This window comes from Chelon labrosus, assembly GCF_963514085.1.
Source record: "Chelon labrosus genome assembly, contig: SCAFFOLD_253, whole genome shotgun sequence".
Classification (NCBI taxonomy): domain Eukaryota; kingdom Metazoa; phylum Chordata; class Actinopteri; order Mugiliformes; family Mugilidae; genus Chelon; species Chelon labrosus.
In genome coordinates, this window is record NW_028181628.1 from 2798 (window position 1) to 21832 (window position 19035).

The window sequence follows — 19035 nt, forward strand, 5'->3', positions numbered from 1 at the left end:
TCTTCCTAAAGTCTGTCCTTGTCTTCCTTGTCTTCTCCTAGAGTTGGTCTCCTGTAGCTTCCTAAAGTCTGTCCTTGTCTTCCTTGTCTTCTCCTAGAGTTGGTCTCCTGTAGCTTCCTAAAGTCTGTCCTTGTCTTCCTTGTCTTCTCCTGGAGTTGGTCTCCTGTAGCTTCCTAAAGTCTGTCCTTGTCTTCCTTGTCTTCTCCTAGAGTTGGTCTCCTGTGTCTTCCTAAAGTCTGTCCTTGTCTTCCTTGTCTTCTCCTAGAGTTGGTCTCCTGTGTCTTCCTAAAGTCTGTCCTTGTCTTCCTTGTCTTCTCCTAGAGTTGGTCTCCTGTAGCTTCCTAAAGTCTGTCCTTGTCTTCCTTGTCTTCTCCTAGAGTTGGTCTCCTGTAGCTTCCTAAAGTCTGTCCTTGTCTTCCTTGTCTTCTCCTAGAGTTGGTCTCCTGTAGCTTCCTAAAGTCTGTCCTTGTCTTCCTTGTCTTCTCCTAGAGTTGGTCTCCTGTAGCTTCCTAAAGTCTGTCCTTGTCTTCCTTGTCTTCTCCTAGAGTTGGTCTCCTGTGTCTTCCTAAAGTCTGTCCTTGTCTTCCTTGTCTTCTCCTAGAGTTGGTCTCCTGTAGCTTCCTAAAGTCTGTCCTTGTCTTCCTTGTCTTCTCCTAGAGTTGGTCTCCTGTGTCTTCCTAAAGTCTGTCCTTGTCTTCCTTGTCTTCTCCTAGAGTTGGTCTCCTGTAGCTTCCTAAAGTCTGTCCTTGTCTTCCTTGTCTTCTCCTAGAGTTGGTCTCCTGTAGCTTCCTAAAGTCTGTCCTTGTCTTCCTTGTCTTCTCCTAGAGTTGGTCTCCTGTGTCTTCCTAAAGTCTGTCCTTGTCTTCCTTGTCTTCTCCTAGAGTGGACTGGATTCAGTCCAATAAATCTTTCAGTCAAAGTTAATGTAGTGTGGAGAGGGTAGCTGGTACCTTGTGTTCTCTACTCCAGAAATGTTCTGGTCATCCAACGCTGCCATAAACTCCCTAACCCTCTCTGGAAGATGTTTCTCCTTGACGCTGTCTCCAGGAAACTTTTCTCTTCTTCTAAACGTTCAGTGTTTGTTGTTGTTGTTTGGGTGCAGCCTTTGACTGAGTGGACTCCATGGATTCTGTTTAGATGATCAACTACTACCACCTCACCACAAACATCCACATTACACTAGTTACTGACTAACAGAGGACGACCTTCATGGTTACACACTGGGTTCTGGTTCTAAATATGATCAGGACGTCCTGAGAGTCCAGTTTGTTTGTATAATGTGTCTCTCTCTGTCTCTGTCTGCCTATAATCCCCCGTCTGTCTTTGTCTCTCACCAGGAACCAAAGATGACTCGGTCCAGACTGAAACAAGCCGTCCAGCAGGGACAGGTGAACTGTTTACATGTTACCTGTCTGTTGAGACATGTCAGTTCAACCTGTCTGTCCTCAACCTGTCTGTGTCTTTGTTTACAGAAACTAAACTGGAGCCTGTCAGCAGCGGACTTAGTCAAGGTAAACTCATCTGTCGTCTGTCTGTCTGTCTGTCTCTCTGTCTGTCTCTCTGTCTCTCTGTCTGACTGTCTGTCTGTCTGTCTGTCTGTCTCTCTGACTGTCTGTCTGTCTGTCTATCTGTCTGTCTCTCTGACTGTCTGTCTCTCTGTCTCTCTGTCTGTCTGTCTCTCTGACTGTCTGTCTGTCTGTCTCTCTGTCTGTCTCTCTGTCTGTCTGTCTCTCTGACTGTCTGTCTGTCTGTCCTGCAGCCTCCACAGTTTGTTGACATAGATCTTGAGGATGATGAAGACTCGTCTGATGAAGAGTATTGTCCTGATGACGAAGAGGATGAGGACACAGCTGAGGAGGTGAGACATGGATTCTAGAGTGGTTCTGGGTTTTAAGGACCACGAGACTGATCTGTCCCAGATACGACTTTATTAAATATGAGACATTTAATCCTTCGCTATAAAGATAATTAAATGTTAACAGGATGTAAAGATAATTAAATGTTAACAGGATGTAAAGGTAATTAAATGTTAACAGGATGTAAAGGTAATTAAATGTTAACAGGATGTAAAGGTAATTAAATGTTAACAGGATGTAAAGATAATTAAATGTTAACAGGATGTAAAGGTAATTAATTTTATCTTTTATTAAGATATTTTATATAAATTAAGTGAAAACTCATGAACATTGTTTTAACTGAAACTCTGTGTTCAGACGTTCTTCAGCGACGTAGACAGCTTGTCTTCACCTCCCAGAATGCACCTGGACACTCAGCCTAAACCTCCAGCAGATCACAGGACGGATGAACTGCTACAGGTACCCTGACCCCTGACCCCTGACCCCCGTGGACTGGGAGATAATAGTGTCAGACTGTTTCACGTCATAGTTTCCATGTTCAGGAGGTTACCATGGAAACTAAGATAAAATAAATACCAGACGCTGCATCTGTTCCTCTAGTGAAATCCTCATAATCCAAACTCTTGTACCTTGACCTCTGACCTGTTGTTTAGGCTTCTCCAGGACACCTGGGGGAACAGGTGATGACCTCTACCTGTGCTGCTTCTGACTCCTTCCTGGAGCGACTCAACGCTGTGGAGGAGGAGCTGGACTGTAGCCCCACCTACTCCTACAACCAGGTAACCCTCTCTGTCTCCCTGTCTGTCCATCTATCTGTCCATCTGCCTCTATAGCTGTCTGGCTCTCTGACTGTCTGTCTCTCTATCTGTCTTTCTTTCTATCTGCCTATCTCTCAGTGTCTGGACAGAAAAGCTGATGGTGATGAAGGCTCCAGCTGTTTGGCGTACCGCACGCGCTCCAAGCTTCGGCTGGTGAATGTCCCTCTGGGTCGGCTGGAGGCGAAGCTTCTGGCCCCGGACATCACGGCGGACATGTACGAGCAGAGCGGCGTCCAGCGGGAGGAGGACCGTCACTGGACCGAGTGGCTCCAGAGTCTCATGGCGGCCGACTGCGAAGGTCAGAGTTCAGACTGACCGCCAAAATAAAAGTCTGACCACCGTGTTTCTCTGAGCTCTGACTCTTTAACAAACCTCAGAAACCAGCATGTTTTCGTAAAACTCATTCAGTGGATTCTTCTTTCTGTAAAACTTAAAGTTGTTAATATCTTGTCAGCTGGTCAAATTTAGAATCTAATTTAATCTAATTTTCTAGTTTTTGGATTTGTTCTACCACACATTTGTTGTTGTTGTTGTTGTTGTTGTTGTTTACCTGCTCAAACTCAAGCACATGTTTCCTCAGATGAAGCTGATGACGACGATGACCCAGAGTACAACTTCCTGGACGACCTGGATGAACCCGACCTAGAGGACTACAGGACGGACCGCGCGGTCCAGATCACCAGTAGGTGATGTAGTTGAGGCCTGGAGAAGCCTTCAGGACAATGGTTCTGGTTCTAGTTGTCGTCTTCTTCTCACTGAGAACTCTTCTTCTTTTTCAGAGAAGGAAGTGAATGAGCTGCTGGAGGAACTCTTTGATACAGTGAGTCACTAGTTCATTGATACTGAAGCTCAGAGTTCAGCTGATGCTGACATGTGTTTTCATGGTGCAGCTCCAGGAGGAGGAGGTGGCAGCTGAGGAGGAGGAGGAGCAGGAGGGAGAGGAGATCCCATCACAGACCGGACCAAAGTTCAATGTCCCCCAGGCTTTACGGTACAACACCTGTCACACCTTAGAGACGACCACGTCCAGACATAGAGTATTAAGACCAACACCCTTGTGTTGTGGTACATTTAGTTTGAAATAAAAGATTAAACACTGAAGTTTTATTTATTCATCAGAAGAGTGTTATGTCTTCAGACTGTCTGTCCAGTTCTCTTGGACACAGAGTGTCAGGAATGTCTTCTAATTTGACACTAACATTATTTGGGCTCCATGATAAACGATAAACGATGGCACAGTCTGTCCTCCTGTTGGGACGGTGCAGCAGAGAAGTGCTGTTACTGTTTGGGTTGGGAGGAACATAAATGTCCTCTGCTGCTGCTTCTTCATACAAAACATGAGGAAGAATCCAGCTGAGGGGGAACATCCTTGTCCACATGTGCTCTGTCCAAATGTCCCATGTCAGACCTGTCCCTATCCATCTTTCTGAAACATGTCCAACATCATAGCTGGATGTATCTGGTCATGAACCATATGCAGCCACCCTGTTATATAGAGATGCTGCTACTGCTACTATTCTGGACACAGTGTCTTGTCTCTGTCTGCTGTCCCTAGCTTTGAGGCTCCGCTAGCTAGCTTGCTAACGGAGCGGCGGCAGACGGTCAGAAAACAATACGAAGCTCTGCAACAGAAGAGAGCTTTACAGGACACCACCACCCACCTTGCTGACAGCTCACCCATAGCTCCACCCGTCTTACTGCTGCCCAGCCGGGTCTGCCCCACTCTCCATCTGGACTACACCCAGAAACTGCAGCTGCAGCAACAGGTACAGCAGGTATGTAACTTTGCGTCACCTCTGCTGTATCAAAGTCTTATATCTCCACAACTGACCTTCACTGACCTGTAGAAATGCCTGGAAGATATAGTGGGACACATTTAGGACATTTAGGACCAGCTTTGGAAAGTCCTGGACCAGAGCTGAACTCCTTAGTGACACTGCGTCTCTGGCCTTCTTGGCAACTGCTGGTTTGACCATGTCCTCTGGTCGATCCTTGTCCTCAGTTGTGTCATCAGATCAATGAGTTGACTGTGTTGTTCAGAGACACTTGATTGACAGTCAGATAGAATGGTACCTTTCCATCCACTGGAACTCTGTGGGAATCAAACGGTGAACAAACAGCTGTCCCCCTTGGTCACATATTCCATAAATACAATATTCACTTTCACTGCTATGTGGACGACACCCAGCTCTACCTTTCCTCTTACCCCACCTCCATCCTCCCTCCCACCTCCCTCTGTGACTGCCTCCAAGAAATCAAGACTTGGTTCTCCTCCAACTTTCTCAAACTGAACAGTGACAAAACTGAGGTTCTTCTCATTGGTTCTAAATCCACCCTCTCCAAAGCTAACAGTTTCACCATCACCATTGACAACTCCTCTGTCTCCCCCTCCCCTCAAGTCAAGAGTTTGGGTGTCGTCCTGGTCGGCACTCTGTCTTTCCACTCTCACATTAATAACATTACCCGGTCTGCATATTTCCATCTCCGCAACATCAACCGTCTCCGCCAGTCCCTCACCGCCGACAACACCGCCATCCTGGTCCATTCCCTCGTCACCTCCCGCCTGGATTACTGCAACTCACTTCTCACTGGTCTCCCCCTCAAGTCCCTCCGTAAACTACAGCTTGTGCAAAATGCTGCTGCCCGGATTATCACCAGGACCCCTTCTTCCCATCACATCACCCTGTTCTCCAGCAGCTTCACTGGCTTCCCATCACCCACCGCATCACCTATAAAATTCTGCTCTTAACATTCAAAGCCCTCCACAACCTCGCCCCTCCTTATCTGACAGAACTTCTCCACGTCAACACACCCAGCCGGACTCTTAGATCATGTTCATCCATCAGCCTCACCATCCCTCCTGCCCGCATGACCACCATGGGGTCCAGGGCCTTCAGCCGTTCCGCCCCCCGCCTCTGGAATTCCCTTCCACCCAACATCCGCAACATCGACACTTTGGCAATTTTCAAATCCCATATCAAAACCCACCTTTTTCTCCAATCATACCCTCCTTGACTGTCACTCTATCCAGATTTTAATTATTTTATTATTTTTTTTTTTTTTAAACCAAATCTTTTATCTTTTTATCGTATCTTTTAGTGTATTATAGTTTGTTAAATGCTCTTGATGTCTGTTATGTATTGTAAACCCTGTTTTACCTGTACGGTGACCTTGGGTGTTTTGAAAGGCGCCTATAAATAAAATGTATTATTTAGAGATGCACCGATTACAATTTTCCCGGACGATTCTTCATTGAATTTAACCTGCCGATACCGATTTTAGCCGATTCCGATTTCATTTTTTCTAACCACTTTACAACACACACAAAGATTTATTTTCTCTTCTTTAATAGAATATTAATATTATCTTTTCTTTAATAGAACGTTTTTTGAACAGATAATCGCTATCACTATAAAAATAGAACTATATAAATTACTCCTGGTGTGGGAAAAAAAAATTAAAATAGGCCTATTTGTGGAAAGAAATATGTAATATTTGAGTTACATAAAAGCTTTTTATTTGTTTTCTTCCTAATTGTCTTTGAAATAGTGGTCAAGAACCCCCCCACCCCCAACACAAAAATGGTTTGGCCATTGATCAAAATTTGATGTTGCCGTTTGATTTGAAGTTCAGTAGCTCAAAATGTCCGGTCAGCATAAGTCCGGTGCTCAGAAAAGGAAAGAAAAGAGAAGAAGAGAAGAAAATAGAGGCCTTAAAGATTTTCTTAACAAATATTTAAAAAAGGTGGTGACGGTGAAGCTGGGACTAGTAAAGTGAACGTAGGTTAGAAACAGCGCAGCCAACGTTTACCAGCCTTGTAACGTAAGCTAACAGGCTAGCTCTAATGCTAACGTCCATTAGCTTGTATAAAAGCCCGACACAACACGTTATCTTTGACAGAAACAGTTGAGTTTGGTAGCTCCGTCAGAGAGGAGAGAGATCCAGCTGCAGTCAGGTGACAGAGAGAGTGATGCGGGACGGGCCCGCTGTCTTGGAGCGGAGGGACAGAGTCAGGCTACCGGTGAGAGAAGAGAGAGAAGTTCGTCTAAGATTATCTCATCCCGGGTCCAGGCAAGACTGTCAGCTGGCCTGCGTGTGATGCTGATGTTGCGCGATGTAAATGCGAGTGCATTTGACCGGCAAAAAATCGGCATATGTCAGACTGACCGGCCGGTCTCCGGTCATGGCCGATCACGTGAAAATCGGCCGATTCCGGTCACCAGCCGATAAATCGGTGCATCTCTAGTATTATTATTATTATTATTACCACCTGAGCCACAGTAGTCCTGTACATGTGGTTATTAGTTTCCTTCAACAGTGAAGGAGTACGTGAGTACAACAACCAGATAAAGATCATCATAGCCCAGGATGTTTTCAGTCCACGGGCCCAAAAAGAAAGGCAGTGGAAGAGACTCTGGTTGTTGGTTCAGAGACTGCTGTGATCTAAGAGGTGTAGACTCTGGGGATCTTTTGGGGTAATGAGAGAGTTAAGGGCTTAGTTTCACCTGAGACCATGTGACTGACTGTTTGTGTCTTTGTCAGCATGTGCAGCTGCTGACTCAGGTTCACCTGCTGAGTCGCCGAATTGACACCCTGAACCACGAAGCTGCCATCACCAAACACTACCTGGTCAGTGGGTAAACTACGAAGTTTAATAAGATGTTTAACCCCAAATAAAACCGACACTATGTTTCAACCTCCAGTTGTTGTTGTAGTTATTATTTTTCCAGGTTCACAGACTAATTTACATCATCAGACTCTTCTTGAACATAACTGCAGCCTGTTCTTCCTCCAGGTGGAGCTGCAGCAGTTTGCCAGTAGCCGGGAGGAGGTGGGTCTGTCCAGCAGCTTCAGAGGCTGTAACCTGCAGGGAGCGCTGGATCTCCTACAGGAAGTGGAACAGAGAGGAGATCCTCTTCCTGCTCCTCCTTCTCCTCCTGCTGCCTCCAGACGCTGGCTGCCCAGGATGACTTCTGCTACCAACAGTAAGGAGGAGAAACCAACCTTTTCTCTGGATGGAGGTGAAGTGTTTTGGTGTCACCCATTGTTGGATGTTCAGCTGGTTCTGTTTGCGGTTCTGTTTAGGCCTGGCCTTCCCTCTGCTTCCTGCTGACACCGCCTGGCTGTTTGCCACCCGATCCACCTTCCTCTACCCAGAACTGCTCCCAGTGTCCAGCCTGGATCCTGCCCTCCACCCCCAGCACCACAGAAGGGTCTACACTGCAGGAGAGGACGGGTACAACCACGCAACTACTACTACACAATAAATAGACAACTACACATCTAATACACTAATAACCACAGGAGGGTCTACACTGCCGGAGAGGACAGGTACAACTACACAACAATTACTACACACCCTGACGCCAGAGGATACACTGCTATACGGCAATCCAACGTCCTCACATAACAAAGATGTCAGAGTCGTAATGATATCAGAGCAATAACAGAAATGAAACCCTGGAAATATCTGGAAATCAACTTCCTGTTTCATGTTGAATCAATTCAGTAGATTAGAAATCATTATTGGATTGAACCAAAATGTTTTCAGGTAATCAGACACACCAGCTGAGAGGTAGGAGACAAAGCATCGACTACCAAGGCTGACATTTCCCATGATGCTCCTGTGCAGGTTGATCGTTCTGGGTCTGAAGCACTTTGAAGGTGCAGTCGGATCGGATCATCTCATCAGTTCGTACCTGCTCTGTAGGAGTCGATGGAACTTCAGGAAACACGTCAGAGAGATGAGTGGTCCGAGAGCGCCACACAACAACGTCATCAAGGTGACAGCGGCGCCACATGGCTGCCATCATGAGGTCATTACCGTTGCTGCAGCTCTAACCATATGGACGTTTTTGTCTTCAGATGTTCCTGACTCAGGGAGCCGTCCCCCCACTGCCTGTCCTCTGCAGCAAAGTTCAGCCTGAAGACCAGCTCCCCCCGGTGGACAGAAACACCACCAACATGCCAAACTGGCTTAAGGTCCGACAGACTGAACCGTTACTCACCTACTCACTGAATGATACAGTACACATGTAGGATATACAGTTGGGTCCATGATGGAGGAAATGATTAGAAACGACTACAGCTTTTATTCAGTGCACACACACAGATATGTATAGTTTACCTGAGAACAGGTGCACTGCCGTGTCTCTCATCTCCTCCAGAAGGATCATTCAGACCCAGATGTTCTCAGAGATAAACATTTACCAAATTCACCTAAGGTGACTCCACCTGAACCTGCCCACGTCTGATCTGTCTTTACCTTCAGAGACTAGAAGACGTCTCTGTCCTTACAAGTGTGTCCCGATCAGACCGTGTTTTCAGCACAGAGACCGTGCAGTGCCAGTGTTCACCTGAGGGTGGAGCAATACCCACCTGTTACAGTGTTCCAGATTAATGAACCTGTAACTGACTCTTCACTAACTCTGGTTCTCACTATGGTTCTCACTTTAGTTCTAACTGGTTCTCACTCGGGTTCTCATTCTGGTTCTCATTGGTTCTCACTCTAGTGTTCACTCAGGTTCTCTCTCAGGTTTTCACTCGGGTTCTCTGTCTGGTTGTCATTGGTTCTCATTCTGGTTCTCTCCTGTAGAACAGTCAGCAGATCATTCAGAAAACCCGACTGGACTCCACCTGTTACCCCCCCTCCCTCCCCCCAGGCTGCACTCTCAGGCTCCACCCCTATTGGCTTCACAAGTCGTCCCACCCCCCTTCTTCCCGCTCCCGAAGACGCCTCTTCACCCTGGCCCACAATGCATCTCTGCTGCCCCTCGCCAAAGCACCAGCTGAAAGACGGGTGAAAAGACAGATGGACGTGCAGCCAATGGGCTTCCTGTCTCTTCCTTCTCCAGATGTGCTTTCTGAGGCCCCCACCTCGGCTGGACCCCTCCCACTCTGTGGTACTGTTCATCCAGTCTCCTCCCACCCCATGTGTTCAGATATCATTCAGTCCTGTGTTCCTATTGGCCAGAAGATACAACACAACATTTCTGGTCCCCTCCCACTTCACCCCCTTCCATCCTTGTCCTTCCCCAACACTATAAATCCCATAATGCCTTATTCATTTGCCGCCATGAAGCCGGGTTACTTCCTTCTCCAGATGGTATGGACGCCACCGACTACGCCAACGACCACCTCCCAGCATGCTCTGGGGCATGAGCTACAGAGACTAATCAAAAAGGAGCAGGAAGAGACTTCCACAAAGCTAAACCCCCCATCTGAGGAGGACAGCTCTGCATCAACACTGAGCCCATTGTCCTCCTGCACAGGGGATGAGGAAGAGGACGACAAGTGGACGGCTCCTGGAGTCAGTCTGAATGGAGGAGAAAACAATAGTGGAGTGGAGGAGGAGAGAAGAGATGGAGGAGGAGGAGAGGAGGAAGCTGGTGAGGAAGGTGGAGAGGAAGGTGGAGAGGAAGGAGAGGGGGAGCCAGGTGAAGAGGAGGAGGATGACGACAACAGACAGAGGGAGGATGGGGGAGGAGAGAGGGAGGAGGATGGAGAGAAGGATAAGGATGAGGATCAGGATCGACAGGAGGAAGAAGAGGAGGAGGACTTTGATGACCTCACCCAGGATGAAGATGAGGAGGAAGTGATGTCATCAGCATCAGAGGAGTCAGTGCTTTCGGTACCAGAGTTACAGGTGACCAGGAAGACTTAAAAACTGTCCACGCTGCAGAGACTCTGTGTTTGCTAACCTCTGACCTTTCATTTAGGAGACCATGAAGCAGCTGACGTGGTTGGCGGCAGAGCGACGACTCTGCACAGATGGAGACTCGGAGGAGGATCACTCTCCAACCTCGCCAGGCTCTCAGGAGGAGGAGGAGGAGGAGGAAGAGGAGGGACCGAAGGGAGAGGAGTCTGGAGATGGGAGGAGCAGCAAGGCAGGACTAGATGAGGAGATGCCATCAGAAGAAGGGATTCCCAGAGGAGGAGGGGGAAGGTGTCCTGGACGCGGACGAGGTCAGATCTGTCTCTGATGACTGTTTGTTTATGACGGTCACTCTGAAGTCACGGTTTCCGCTCTGTCTCTGTAGGTCGAAGTCGTCCTCATCGGGGTCTGAGGAGGAGTCGGCAAGAGCGCCACAGTAAAGACGCTGCTAAATTGTTTCTACTCTATGATGAAAACATCCTGGACAATGACCCGCACAGAGAGAGCAAAGACGTAGCGTTCGCCCAGAGTTACCTGAACAGGGTGAGACTTAGAGGGTTAGAGCTGTGAGGGTGGACACTGTCCTCGGCATCAGCCTGATTCACTATGAATCTGTCCTGGTTCCACTCACATTGGCTCTTGTTGAAGTCGTCCATGTTGCTGAGCAGGACATTCTGATGGAGAAACAGGAAGACATTTAAGTTTCTCACTGTCTCATCTCACTGTTTTCAGGTTTAGGTTTGTATAGTCACTCTGTTTCTGATGGAAGACGTCCTTCGACAGCAGCTGTGACCACAGCCGTCTGTCAAGCATTTTAGACCATCTAGCACATGAGCTCATGTTGATGCTGCAGTAGGTGACTGTAGTTTGTTGACAGGTGCGTGCGGCGCTGCAGGACATACCTGGGCAGGTGGAGGAGTTTGTATCTCTGCTGAACCAGTTTGAACAAGTGGGAGAAGGACAGGAAATGATACTGCTGTTCAGGAAGCTGCAGCATATCCTCGGGAACCGGACAGACCTCCTTCGAGACTTTGCTGCATTCCTGCATCCTGAGCAGGCGTTGCAATGTGGACTGGTGAGTGCACAGGTGGAGCTCAGGGATCTGAGGCAGGGTCAGGCATCGAGTACTGCTTCCTACTTATTTCCAGTGTGATTGTTATTTCATTTCTTCAGCATTACTGGTTCCTTGTGGCTCAGTGTAGTTTCTGTTTTGGATGATGTTGGACTGACTTACCCTCAGACAGCAACATAACCTGTTAAAAAACATAGAACGGGTGTGGGTTTGAGACATTTATGAAGTATCTTTTACTACACTCTACCTCCTGACTCCAGCTCTGTGTTGTCATGGTTTTGGTCAGATTTCTACCACAAAGAGTTGGACGTCAAGTTCAACTAATTTTTTATTTTTTTTTTTGGATCAATTATTTATTTATTTTCTTGCAATCATTGGTTACAGCATCACTGAAAATGTTACAGATGCACAGTAAAGTGTTGCTTATTCTGATGCCTGTTTCCCTTCTCCTACCCATATCCCCCCTCCCTCCCACCCACACAGCCCAAGCCCACCCTCCAACCCCTAACATGATTCGCTCAAGATATTGAGCAATTAACAGAGACAAAAAAAAAAACACAACAAAAAAAAACACACACACACACCCCTCTCGACCCTTTTCCCTTGCCACCCATCCATCCATCTGACCTTAACTACATAATTTAATTTATTTTCTCTAAAGTTCAATTAATATTGACCAATGGGAGCAACTGATCCTCCCATAAAGAGACCAACTGTCACAGGAGATTCTAACGTTACCTTCTATATAATAAAACCATTTGTTGCAGTGGTTATATCAACAGGTTCATCCCTGAGTAGTTACAAATTTATTTCTGTGGATTTACGTCTTGGATATGAATTATTTTTGTTTCTGCAGTTTGAGGAGCAGCAGGCGTTTGAACGCAGCCGCCGTTTTCTGCGACAGTTAGAAATCAGTTTTGGAGACAATCCATCACATTACCAGAAGATCATCAAAGCTCTGCAGACTGGTCCAGACCTGAGTCCAACCAGTGTCCACGAGGTAGGATTGGTCCAGCGTCCATCACCCATCATCAGTAACTGGACCAGTTGAATGGGCTGGTATTACGTAACAAGCTGTATGAACATAACTTATCATTGATTAGCATGAAAGCTAACGGTATGTTGTGTTTCAGCTGAAAGGTCAGATGGCCACGCTGCTCAAAGGCCACACCCACTTACAGTCTGAATTCTGGGTATTTTTTGATGAGCTCCGCCCGCCCCCGGCCCGTCCCGAACAGTTTGAAGAAGCTCATTGGCCAGAGGAAGGAGGAGGTGGGTCAGATGGAGCAGAGGGCATTGGTCAGGTATCAGGGGGTGGGGCCAGTGGAGGCTTTGAAGAAGTGACACTGCCAGAGCTAGAAGAGGAAGAGGAGGGGCAAAAGATCCAACCAATGACAAGCCGGCGCCAGAGGAGGAAGATGGACGCCCACAGAAACTACAAGGTCTGTCTGGAATGGGGGTCCTTTAGAGATCTGGGTCCTTTCTAGGGGTGTGCCGATACATCGATTATTAGATTCATCGTGATGCAACACATGGCGATTCAATTACGATTCATAAATATTCAAAAACGATTATTAATACTAATAGTGTAAAACCTGGATCTTTTGAGGGATTTGGATCATTCTGAGTCACTCATTGATATGAGCCGAGATGAGAATGGCACGTCACTCGCCGACTCACTCGGCAGAGAGACTAAACTGCGGCGGCGAGTGAGTGGCTGCTGACTCTCGGTGAAGCAGGGATCCACAGCAGCGGTTATTAGTCGGTTAAGTTTCGTTTCTCTGCATATTGTCCGTTTTAGTTTGCGCTGCTTGCTAGTGGTTAAGTACGTTTTGTTTCTCTGCCGAGTGAGATGTAAGATATTTGAATGGTGCCGTTTATTGATTATATATCAATCGAATGTGGTAGGACTCAACTGAGCCGGTTAAATAGACGTCTCCATGATTCTTGAGTCGTCTTTGGTGGCCGGTTTTATGAGCCGGATGCGAATCTTTTTTCCACCGCTAATAATAAATGACAGGAACAGCACAAGTCGTGCATGGAACGGAATAAGCTAATTGGGTTTTTTGTAATAGACCTGCTAGTACAGAAATCTGTGAAAACCTCTAAGTAAATTTGTCTGGTTACTTTAATTAATGGATACAGACAAATACCTTGTTTAAAAGTATGAAGTAGCCACAGAGTGAGAAAAATAGAAATCCTGAATGGGGAAAAAAAGATGCATCGAAAATCTTGATAATCGTGATAATTGCGATAATCGTTGAATAATCGAATCGTAGCACCCTGAATCGTAAACGAATCAAATCGTGAGGTCCCTTAGATGGCACACCCCTAGTCCTTTCAAGATCTGAATCCCTTAACGATCTGGGTTCTGTTAAAGGTCCGGATCCTCAGGACCCTTTAGAAAAGCATCCTCAGCCATCAGCCTGTTGGCCAAAGTCAGGCCACAAAGCATTGTTACCAGGTTGCAAGAAAATAATGATTGTGCCAATAAAACAATACATTTTAGTGAATTTGTGTCTTCTGTAATTTACACAATATAGCCGTGGACACATCTGCATTAAAAGGCATCTGGGATGGATGCAGTTTGTTTGTTTATTTGGATCCCCATTAGCTGCAGCAGAACTGCAGCTATTCTTCCTGGGGTCCGACATATAATAAGTGTGATGTGTATTTTTAATGAATGTTTGTCAGTCTTGTTCAGTGGTCACTGAAATACTGTCTGTTTCCAGGACTGTGATTGGTCAGATAAAGACTGGCCTTGCCACTGTCTTGATACAAAGATCCGCAGACACAAGAGGAAAGGATGCTCCCGCTGCCATGGCAACAAGGTGTGTTGTGTTTTAATGAGAGAGTGACAGGTAGAGGTTTACCTGGCTCACCTGTTCATTCCCCCTCAGGCGCTGGGAGGTGTGTCCAGAGCCATGAAGAGTCTGGAGCCGCTCTACTCTCCGATAAACACCGTCAGCAACCAACTAGGTGACAAAGACCTGGACCTGAAGGGGGGCCAGGACAGTCCACAACCAGGTTTGTCACCTTAACTTGTTCTTCATTCAAAGTGATGACAGCCTGTTTATTTTGAATAACTTTGTGTTTACAGATCCCAGCTGTACGTCTTGGGAAGGGTCATTCCCTCTGACTGATGGGAAGGAAGAGGAGGAGGAGCTGGAGGATGAAGAGGCTGATGAGGAAGAGGAGGATAGGAAGAACAGTCAGAAGGAGCAGAGCCCTGTGGTGAAAAAGAGTAGGAGAGAGGAGGCACTACAGCCACTTGTCACCTGTAGTACTTCCTCTTTTTCCTCCTCTGGGGTCTCCTCCTCTCCCTCAGCCTGCTCTTCCTCCACCCTGTCCTCCTCATCCTCTGCTCCTCCTCGGCCCAGTCCTCCTCCAGAACTCCCCGTCTGTGCAAAGAACATTTCCCTGACAGCAAGTGGAGAGAAAGTGATCCTCTGGACCAGGTACACATTCTGTTGGAGGAGGAGGAGGAGGAGGTGGTGGTGGAGGAGGACTACATGTCCTCAAGTGTGTCCTCCTATGTAGGGGGCGCCTGGAGAAACCTTAATCCTCGTTTTATTTTACAGAGAAGCTGATCGTGTTATCTTGACGATTTGTCAGCAGGAAGGAGCTAATCAAAATAGTTTTCAGTCCATCTCCAGTCTGCTTGGCAACAAGACTCCCAGTGAGGTAGTAGTTCAGTGTCTGGTTCATTTGATTGGTCTTTATCTAGAACTCAGGATCACCTTTTCTTCCTGTCTCCAGGTGTCTCACAGGTTTCGAGACTTGATGCGTTTATTTCGGACAGCAGCTCGTCAAACCAGCTCTGAGGATGAGGCACCAGCCACTGATCCAGCTGCAGTCAATGAGGTTGAAGACTGATGTTTACCAATCAGAAGCAACAGATGTTAGAAAAAAATTGAGCTGGATATTTCCAGCACTTTTATTAGGAAGTGACTCCTCAGTTTTCAGAAGTGTTCATGGACAAAATGTAAATATGTTTCAGATTATTTAAGGGTTTTGTAAAACTGTGATGTTTGTTTTAAATAAATCTGTAAAAGAGTAAATGCAGTGGACTGTCCTCGATCAGACCAGTACAGTTGTGGTTCGCGGTATCAACTCGGGACTAACCCTGGCACATTCACAGACCCCAAAACATGTCAGATGGATGTTGGTTAGGAATAGAATAGGAATAGGGTATATAGGGTTTATACGTTCGTCACACATTCTGTAACTTTTGATAGGAAGGTCGTAGAGACTTGAAACCAAGTTCTACCCCCATGTGTGACGGTATGGTTGTTGGTACCACCCACTTCCTTCTAGGAGCTTTCGTTCCGGAGATCGTGAATATCTCGGGCTGTGAAGGTGGTAGAGACTTGGGACCACTTCCATCGTGTTCCCCGTGGCCGAATTATGGGGGTGTAGACACCGGTTTGATCCGGGTTAGGGTTTGGGTTATGGGTTATGGGTTATGGGTTAAAGTTAATTTGCACGGGCCTAAAGTATTGTAGAAAGGAAAAGGAGAAGAATGGGGACTCAAGGACAACTAGGAGGCGGAAGAGGGAGAAAAAAGGGGGGGGGGGGGGGTTTAAGTGAAGGAGGGAAATAAGAAACGAGAGAGAGAGAAAGATAAAAAATAAATAAATAAATAAAAAATAAAAAACTTTTTTTGGAATGTGTGGGACTTGAACCGTGATCTGATGTGTGATGGAGCAATGTTTAAACCAGTGTGCTACGGACGCTTATGGTAGTGGATGGAGAGGAAGGGTTGATTGAGGGTAATGGGGTGAGGAGGAGAGAGAAAGAGAGAAAAAAAAAATAAAAACGGGGAAAAAGGAAAGGAGGAGGGACGGGGATGGTTAAAATTGATAACGGTGTCATCAAGGGGAGTTGGAATGGTGAGGGAAAAACAAAGGAAAAGTAAAGGTAAAGAATCATAATGTGGTGGGAGGGGGGAACGGGTTAGGGATGGTTAAAATTGATGACGGTGTCATCAAGGGGAGTTGGAATGGTGAGGGAAAAACAAAAGAAAATTAAGGGTAAAGAATAATAATGTGGTGGGAGAGGGAAGGGGAGAATGGGTAGGGATGGTTAAAATTGGTGGCGGTGCCACCAAGAGTTAAAATTGACGGCAATGTCGTCAAGGGGAAGGGTGTAGGGGAGGAGGAGAGGGAGGGGAGGGGTAAACTTAAGAAAAAGAACTTAAATAGACAAATAAAAAGAAGAGAGGTGGGCGGGGGGGAAAGTAAAGAGGTTTGGGATATGTGGGGTTTGAACCGGGATCTGATGGGTGATAGAGCAATGTGTAAACCTGTGTGCTATGGAGGCTTATGGCAATGGATAGAGAGGAAGGGGGGATTGAGGGTAATCGGTTGGAAAAAAAGAAAAAAAAGGAAAAAGCAAATAAATAAATATAAGTAGATAAAAAAACAGAATAAGTAGATGGATATATGAAGGAAAAAAGAAAAAAAAAAAAAAGGAAAATTAGAAAGGGGAAGTTTTAGGAGGAAAGGGGGGGGGGGGGGGACAGCAGGAGGGGGTTTTCTAGTTGTCATTGAGTCCGTCAGGGGTGGTGGTATGAAGTTTATGAATCCAGATTTTTTCAGCCCGTTTTCGCTGTCCTGTGGTCCAGTGGTCATTGTGTTCTAGTCCTGTTATTATGAGGTTGGAGGGGGGGTGGAGTTGGAAGTGTTGAACTAGGGGGGTGGTTAGTTTGCCTTGTCCAATATTGTACAGATGTTGTGATAATCGGGTGTGGATGGAATGTTTTGTCTCGCCTATATAGTGTTTGTGGCAGAGTGTGCATGTGATGATGTAGACTACATTTGTGGTGGATATGGAGAGTTGGCCTATTGTGGGGGACGCGGTATTAGTGTGTGAGTTGCGGATGAATTTTCTAGTTATGTAGTGGTGGTTGTGTTGGAGGGAGGGTGTGGGTCTATGGTCGGAAAATTTGGAAGTAATGAGGGTGGATTGGAGGTTCTTGTGTTTACGGAAAGCTGAAATGATTGTATGGTTATGGAAGGCTGGGTGTTGAGTTTGTAAATCTAGGAAATTGTGTTTAATGATACGGTGAAGGCCTGTAATGCGGTTTGAGAAGGTGGAAACAAAAGGTATGATATGTAATGGTGGGTTAGGTTTAGGAGGGATGATATGTGTGTGATTGAGTGGAGGAGCTGAACCAGTTTGGAAATGAGGGGTGGGGTAAGGGATAGAGGGTGGAGAGATGGTGAGGGGGTCGTGGTGGGCGAGAGGGGAGGTAGAGGGATGCAGATCCTGGTTCGGGTAGGGGGAAAGGTTAAGGTTAGGGGAGAAGGATGGAGAGTGATTGAGGTTAGAGAAGGGATCAGATGAGGGGTAGGAAAGAGGATGCAGACCCTGGTTCGGGTAGGGGGAAAGGTTAGGGTAAGGAGAGAGGAGTGGAGAGTGGTTAGGATTAGGGGGGAGATCAGATGAGGGGTAAGGAGAGGGATGCAGACCCTGATTCGGGTAGGGGGAAAGGTTAAGGTTAGGGGAGAGGAGTGGAGAGTGGTTGAGGTTGGAGAAGGGATCAGATGAGGGGTAGGGAAGAGGATGCAGACCCTGATTCGGGTAGGGGGAAAGGTTAGGGTAAGGAGAGAGGAGTGGAGAGTGGTTAGGATTAGGGTTGGGGTTGGGGTTGGGGTTATGGGTTTTGGGTTAAAATTAATTTGCACGGGCCTAAAGTATTGTAGAAAGAAAGAGTGGTGAGAAAAGGAGAAGAATGGGGACTCAAGGACAACTAGAGGGTGGAAGAGGGGGAAAAAAAAGGGGGGGTTTGAGTGGAGGAGGTAAATAAGAAGCGAGAGAGAGAAAGAAAAATAAATATATAAATAAATAAATAAATAAATAATAATAAAAAAAATTTTTTTGGGGATGTGTGGGATTTGAACCGTGATCTGATGTGTGATGGGGCGATGCTTAAACCAGTGTGCTACGGATGCTTATGGAAATGGATAGAGAGGAAGGGTTGATTGAGGGTAATGGGGTGGGGAGGAGAGAGAGAAAAAATAAAAAATAAATATAAAAAATAAAAAATAAAAAATAAATAAATAAGGGAAAAAGGGAAGGAGGAGGGACGGGTTTGGTTAAAATTGATGACGGTGTCATCAAGGGGGATTGGAATGGTGAGGGAAAAACAAAGGAAAAGTAAAGGTAAAGAATCATAATGTGGTGGGAGGGGAGAAGGGATTAGGGATGGTTAAAATTGATGACGGTGTCATCAAAGGGAGTTGGAATGGTGAGGGAAAAACAAAAGAAAATTAAGGGTAAAGAATAATAATGTGGTGGGAGAGGGAAGGGGAGGATGGGTGGGGATGGTTAAAATTGGTGGCGGTGCCACCAAGAGTTAAGATTGACGGCAATGTCGTCAAGGGGAAGGGTGTAGGGGAGGAGGAGAGGGAGGGGAGGGGTAAACTTAAGAAAAAGAACTTAAATAGATAAAAAGGAAGAGAGATCGGGGGGGGGGAAATAAGGAGGTTTGGGATGTGTGGGGTTTGAACCGGGGTCTGATGAGTGATAGAGCAGTGTGTGAACCAGTGTGCTATGGAGACTTATGGCCTGGATGGAGAGGAAAGGTGTATTGAGGGTAATCGGTTGAAAAAAGAACAAAAAGAAAAAAGT

General features: G+C 46.4%; 1 protein-coding gene across 2 annotated transcripts; it reads left to right on the forward strand.

The window, feature by feature from the left end:
- The first annotated feature begins 1107 nt into the window (after positions 1-1107).
- gon4lb (gon-4 like b) lies at positions 1108-15455 on the forward strand. Of its 2 annotated transcripts, none has more exons than XM_084575288.1 (26): positions 1108-1388; positions 1473-1511; positions 1760-1858; positions 2214-2315; positions 2510-2635; positions 2753-2972; positions 3255-3356; positions 3454-3494; positions 3565-3665; positions 4230-4449; positions 7217-7303; positions 7470-7659; positions 7760-7910; positions 8307-8457; positions 8540-8656; positions 9270-10319; positions 10393-10639; positions 10714-10871; positions 11206-11403; positions 12257-12400; positions 12534-12842; positions 14133-14231; positions 14301-14427; positions 14501-14858; positions 14982-15084; positions 15160-15455. In XM_084575288.1, the coding sequence occupies exons 1-26, from the start codon at positions 1278-1280 to the stop codon at positions 15274-15276; spliced, it is 4767 nt and encodes a 1588-aa protein (XP_084431414.1). In that variant the 5' UTR covers positions 1108-1277; the 3' UTR covers positions 15277-15455. The 2 variants fall into 2 exon arrangements, with proteins under 2 accessions (XP_084431414.1, XP_084431415.1); XM_084575289.1 differs by having other exon boundaries at positions 4230-4440.
- The last annotated feature ends 3580 nt before the right edge of the window (positions 15456-19035 follow it).